Genomic DNA, 6,630 nt, shown 5'->3' on the forward strand with positions numbered 1-6,630 from the left:
CAATTTGACTTAGCCAACCTATTTTATTCTTTTTTAGTGAATCTAGCCCAGTAAATGTGGTCAACATGCTTCATTTTAGTGAGAATCGACATTTGGATCCCTAGAATCCAACGTGTGTGTAGGTTTTTCTAGCAATGTACAAAACCAATGACCGTAAATGCACCAAAATTTGATGACTTAAAATCATATTTTTCATCTATACAACATGATCATGAGTCGATTCTAGCAAATCAACCATGTTGAATGCATCTACTACATCGGATTGAGTTGACATAACTACAGCTATGAGATTGTAGATCAATTATCCTTGCACTCAATTGTGACAAATATATATGCAATAATAATAAATGCAAATAGTGACACAAGCACTATTAGACTCCCATTTTTAAAAATCAAATACTAATAAATGTTTGAATTGCTTGTACTTCTATTGTCAACATAATGAGTAAACATTAATATACGTTATCATTTAATTTTTACGTGAAAATTTGATCTATTATATATTAGTGAATCTCGATCACTGAGGAACAAGATTGATAGTGTGTGAGCTTAGATAAAACTTTTGTTATTTATCGTTGTTACACCATTTTCATTTACTTATTATGATGCTTTCTACTCTTATTTTAAATATTTTAATTATATGAGATCATAAAGCCAAATGGTTATACTCTTTTATATAATCATAGTGAAAATATTAAGAAATTCTATCATTTGTCACTCAACAATACTTGAGATGAAATATATATTTATTAGGATTGTGCTTTACTCTTTTTTTTTACACTAGTTAGTAAATTGTGCTTGTGTAGCTTACTTTTCCTATATAATGTGAATTATCAATGAATGCAAAAATTATATTCAAGTTCTTTTTTATCATTTCATATTTGTGCTTGACAAGTTTTTTTATTTGTTGAAAATATTTGAATATAATTAAATATCACTGTAACTTTTAATTTACGAGAAATTTTTTTAATGGCTTAATTTTTTTATTGACGATTACCTATCAAATAACTTCTTGAATGTTGACACTCCAAACCTTGGTTTCACGTGACCGGTAAAAAGTGTTGTTTATGTTTAGATCCAATGGTATTTTAGTCAAGGGTAAGATTGGTTCAAACCACGGTCAAAAGGATTTGACCAAGGATAGACTGACCCCACTCTGCAGGTTCAGCAGAGGGGACACTGCCGTATGGTGTCATCTCTGCAACCCCGTAGTACCCATAAATCATATTTCCACAACAAAACAAAAAGAAGAAAGCCCACCGTCCAATCAAACAGCAGGCACCCCCCCAGCCAATCCTAAAATACCCAAAATGCCCCTATAAACTCTTTGGCCAAACCAAGGTTCCTTTTTATGTTTTTTTTTCTTTCCTTCAATCCCTAGCCTCATAAAACACCAAATTAACACCATGACCCGAGTTGGGGAAACCAGCCTTTGCAAATCTATGCCCATCAGTCCCTCAAATTGCCAAAGGGAACAGCAGCATCCTTTTTAAGCCGACTGCTGCTTTTCCAGCAACCAAAGAAAAAAAGGTGGGGAAGCTTTGCCTTCTGCAAGCAAATTGAGATAAAGAACACTAACCATTAATAACCATCTTTCTTTCTTTCTTTCCATATAGATCGAGACATAACATAGTCTCAAGAGGAAATTATATTAATATGCATTCCAGAACAATGGTAACATCTGAACACAACTCATTATCTAGTAATACTGTTTGAGCAATGGAATGGACGACTTAAAACTCTAAAAACAACGTATCAAACTAGTGCAGATAAGGGTGCTCAAGCATACAGTGTTCAACTTATTAAGACTAGCTGCCTAGGCTTGTAAGCCCCCCACAAACCGGTCAATTTTCAACCCTCCAAAGGACAAGGAAGTCCTTATCTATATCCAGCCAGGACATATAATATTTTAACAAATGCAGCAAAATTTTAATGTGTTCAGCTTCAGCATTATGAAGATAAGGTCACGTTGGTAATTGCAAAAATAGTCTTTATGACAGCGCAAACGTACTCAGATCTTGGTCAAATAACTTCAATCAGGATATATGCCACCCAAAAGAATTCCTTGGAAATTTGTAAAGACAAAATTGATATATTAAATAGAATAATCCATATACATAAAAGATTCAGCTGGATGGTAAGGCATGTCTTGTTAAAAAGGGAAAGAAAACAAGTCCATAAGGTTAATATATATGGCATATAGCACATAGGATGCCATTACATTGGTGCACTCTTGTCTTCCTGCAGTTCCACCCAGTCAACTTAATTGGTTCGTTTTCCTATATATAATTTAACGCAATTATTGCAATGCTCTTGAAATAAAAAGTTCACAAAGAGAGAAAAGAAAAAAAAAGAAAGGAGAAAAAGAAAGGCCAGTTTTAAAATTCTTACATTGAACTTGTGTTGATAATCATTTCCAACATGCAGTAGAACACCAACCCTAAAACGAAAAGGAACAAAGAAGATGTCTCGGCTCGTACAGGTCCCGTAGTAATCTTTCCCACGCATAATTTGCGTAAAAGTCCACCAAATACAATAAAGAAAACGAGAAAAGAAGCGAAGGAGAAGAAAAGCTTTCCTTTTTCTTTCCATATTTTTCCAATCTCTCGAAAGAATCAAAAGCTTTCAATGATAATAGTACATACATCTGAAAGCCTCGCAGCAAGAGATCATAACTCAGTGGCTACATAACCCCAAAAACTGAAAAAAAAAAGAACTCTTCTTCTTACAGTCAGCAATCAATAATAATATTCATAGCAGTAACAAGAACAAGAAAAACAAACAATGATAAACGATTTCTATTTAAGTTCCATTGTTTCTTTCGGAGACCATGGAATGTATCGCACTTGAAAGATTATTAACGGCAGAGATCAGCCCGGCGAACCCCTGTCTGTTCATCTCCATTCTGCTCTCTTCCATCTGCAGCTTCCTTTCTTCCATATCAAGAAACGCTCTGTGCCTCTTATCCTTTTTCTCTTCACAAGCAAGGAGAGTTCGCGACAAAACTGATGCACTCTGAAGGATGCTTGACCCCAGGCTTCTCACTTTCCTTCTCTTCAAATCCGAGCTCCCTTCCGTCTCCGACGAATCCGTCATCTCCTCCACTAGCATTTACAAAGCAATAATATAAGTCGTCTACAAAACTTGGACAACCCTTTTGTTGTTTTTACAAAAAAAAAAAATCCCATCAGATTCGAACTCAAGACCCCTTGATTGTGACAATGCAACCAATCCATTCAACTGTCTCGTTCAACCCCAAAACTTTTGATAACTCAATAAATAACAAAAAATATATTTTTTTCAATAAAATAAAAAATGCATAAAAAACTATTGGTTGCAGATGGATGGTTTAGATCAAAGGCCGGTAATAGTCCCCAGTTAAGGAACCCCAACTCATAAACTTGGCCATGTGACTTACCGTAATGCAATTCTAGCCCTAGCACATAGGGGAAGGCAATAAAGTATTGATTATAATGCAATGAAACACATTTGTTGCAATAAAGTAATGATCATAATGCAATTGACCCCAACATGGGAAAGTGTCTGTAGCTAGTTCATAAACCTGGCTAAGGGATTCCAACATGGGAAAGTGCTTCCACATATTGCCATGCTAACCTTGACTCGTGGCTAAATGAAGTATTGATTATAATGCAAGCGTTGGAGGGAGAGAATATTTTTGATCCTGGATCGAGAAAGTTCTCATTGGGCATAAAGAGAGCTTGGTTTCCGTCCAACAAAAATGATATGGTACGTGACACCCAAGTTATTAATCATGATACATCACGAGAAAGGAGGAATATCAGATTCTCGCGGCAAGGGATTATGAGACCCAAGCCAAGCGGGCACGAACTCATTGGAAGTTACCATGAAAAATTGATCTAACATTAAGATCGTATTCTTTATAGGAAAATTTATCTAACACTAAGGCTGGCACGAACTCATGGTCAGAACGGCTTAAAAGTGCTATGTGTGGTACCGCTCTCATTAATTATATTTGGGGATGTAAACGGTTGAGATTCAGTCCAACTTAATCGAGTTTGGCCTAATCGGTTCGCGAGTCACATGGAAAAAGATAAAACCAAACCCGGATCAGTGTAGCTTATAAACCCTATATTTACATTTAATTTTAATCGATCTGTGTTTGGGTTTGAATGAAAAACTTAATACCAAACCCCAATCGAATTATTAATGAGATCCAGATTTAGCTACCGAACCCGCTTAATGGACTTGGATTCAGGTTGGGTATCGGATTGCACCTGAACCGTTTACATCCCTAATTATATTGTAGCTTATTGTTTATAAGAAAATAATTATTATTATCTTGCTATCTTCAAATCAAACAATTATCATAATCACGTTAATGTGTATATATATGTATAGATACACACAAATTAAAGACAATCTTATTATAAGAATGGAGAAGCCGAAAACGGACAGAGATAACGTGAGAATCACAAGGAGAAAAATCAGGAAGAAATCACAAGAAAAAAAATGCCGTAATTTTAAGTTTCCGGCGATTACACCATCACGGGTTTGCCCTAGGCATGAAGGTAGGTTTTGGGCAGCATCCAATCGAAATATGATCAAAGAACAGATTCAATTGTCGCTTATTCACGAATGATCCCATGGTATTTCATTCACCAGCTGGGATACTTTTGTCGTTCTCGAAAACAATTAGGGACATTTATGGCATCCAGTAAATGGCCACCGCTTCTGCAACTTCTTTGACCAAAGTCATTAAAAGAAGAAAGTGCACGGTGAGCGCTTTTGTCATAACAAAATGACGAGAACGCCCCTCACGCAAAAACTCTTAGCTCCTGGACGCAAGCATCATTTCCGCAATAGGGAGGGATAGGAAAGATATTTCCTGAAAGGCCATTCATGCAGGAAGCGGCGTCGGTGATGGAGGGGGCAGTGCCTCCTTCCACTTAAAATGACCAACATACCCCCAAGCTTCAGAGCAGCTGCCGGCTTGACAAAATACCAATCAACCTAAGCCATGACGCTCTCACGCTGGTTACCATTTCTAGAAATAAGTAAGGCAAACAAAACTCTTCAATTAATAATTTCGGTGGGGCGCAGAGCTGCTGCGCCACCACTCTCGACCGACCAGGACAAGCTCGTCATTTTTTAATCTTTTACTTGTAAGAAGGTCATTTTTCAAACCCTGAAAGTCACAGCAGAGAGAAAGAGAGAGAGAGAGAGAGAGAGATGAAACCTGAGATTTGTGAATGTGGAGGTTGTGGCGGGGGAGGCGGAGGCGGAGGAGGGGGTGGAAGTGGAGGTAGAGGTGGCTGAGGCGGAGGAAGAGAACCAGCAGCACCACCACCACACATCTGGTGGTGTTGCGTGGAGGGTGGCGCCACCAACCTCGGTGGGTAATTCTTGTTGACGACCTCGTGGAGGGCCTCGAACACCTCGGATGCCATATTGGAGGGGAGATTCCTCTCCTTCCTCTCGTGCTTCTCCATCTGCCAGTATGACGCCCTCCCAGGGATGGGACAACTCTCGTACTCCCTCACCTTCTTATAGTCCCTCAGGAGATTGTCCCACTTGTCGTTGCACTGGTTCTGGCTCCGCATACAACCGTTGCTCCAGCAGTAGTTCTCCACCCACTTCCACCTGAGCTCCGCGGTCTTGCTCTTCTCTCTCTCCCCGCCCTTCATCCGACGCTCGTCGTCCATCTTCTTCGCCGTTATCAGCACCATCGTCTCGTGAATCGTCCAGTTCCCCTTACGATATTCCCGGGCTCCTGACGACGACGAAGGGGCGGTGCTAGTCGTGGTGGTGGTGGCGCCACCGCCGTCCAACGACGCCCGCGGTTGTTCCTCCACCAGAATTAACGCCGTGCTTGGGATCGGGTCTCCCATCTCTCTCTCTCTCTCATGTGAGAATTTTGGACGGTGGGTTTGAACGGGGTTATTTAGAACTTGTTTTTTATTTCCTTGCTTTTTATTTTTTATTTTAATCTTTTGTCTTATTTTTGTTTGACTGGTTTCGTATGATTACGGATTATCATTGCTGTTTTTTTTTTTTTATATTTTTCGTGTGAAAAGAAATCATTTATTTCTCCCCGAGTTTATTCTCTGGACTATCTTGTCCTTCCTATCTGGATCTCGGTCGTTGACTGAGATGGTTCGAGCTTCTTTCTCAGCTCGGGTATTGATCAATCGACGAAATCTCGAGATTGACCTTGTGATTTTGTGACAAGATCCTGAAAGTCAGAAGGCGTCAACCTTGACCGCATTTGAACTTATTTGGACCATATTGAGTCACCTGAAAATAGGTTCACTAAATAAACCGAATGTTCAAGAAATGATGAAATCCCACTAAATAGAATCAGAACTTTTTTTAGTGAATAATTTCAAAGATTGTTTTCTAATTCAATTTTACTTTCTATAACTTGAAAAACATGTAAGGGGATGGATCGGGGTAGACTCAGTTCAATTCAGACTTATTCTTGTTGATTCCACAAAAAATCAATTGACTTTTCAATAGGACAGAAGTATAGCGTCCTGAGATTTTTAACATTTGAAAAATGTGTTTTTTTATTTTAAAAATAAACAGCAAAAACAATTTTAAACTTTGGTTTAAAACATCGGGCGAGTTACATTCTATAAACCATAGTAT

General features: G+C 38.5%; 1 protein-coding gene across 1 annotated transcript; it reads right to left on the bottom strand.

Annotated features, from left to right (window-relative positions):
- Positions 1 to 2,563: 2,563 nt before the first annotated feature.
- On the bottom strand, positions 2,564 to 5,870 carry LOC149835738 (uncharacterized). Its single transcript, XM_090009642.1, has 2 exons — positions 5,219 to 5,870; positions 2,564 to 3,104 (listed from the first exon to the last, which is right to left on the bottom strand). The coding sequence occupies exons 1-2, from the start codon at positions 5,868 to 5,870 to the stop codon at positions 2,803 to 2,805; spliced, it is 954 nt and encodes a 317-aa protein (XP_089865768.1). The 3' UTR covers positions 2,564 to 2,802.
- Positions 5,871 to 6,630: the final 760 nt, after the last annotated feature.

The sequence above is a fragment of the Nuphar pumila genome, chromosome 6 (assembly GCF_984573655.1).
Source record: "Nuphar pumila chromosome 6, dmNupPumi1.hap1.1, whole genome shotgun sequence".
In the NCBI taxonomy this organism is placed as follows: Eukaryota; Viridiplantae; Streptophyta; class Magnoliopsida; order Nymphaeales; family Nymphaeaceae; genus Nuphar; species Nuphar pumila.

Coding starts and splice junctions, on each gene's coding strand:
- LOC149835738 (XM_090009642.1), bottom strand. CDS start 5,870: ATGGGAGACCCGATCCCAAGCACGGCGTTAATTCTGGTGGAGGAACAA. Junction 3,105..5,218: donor TCCACATTCACAAATCTCAG/GTTTCATCTCTC, acceptor TGTAAATGCTAG/TGGAGGAGATGACGGATTCG.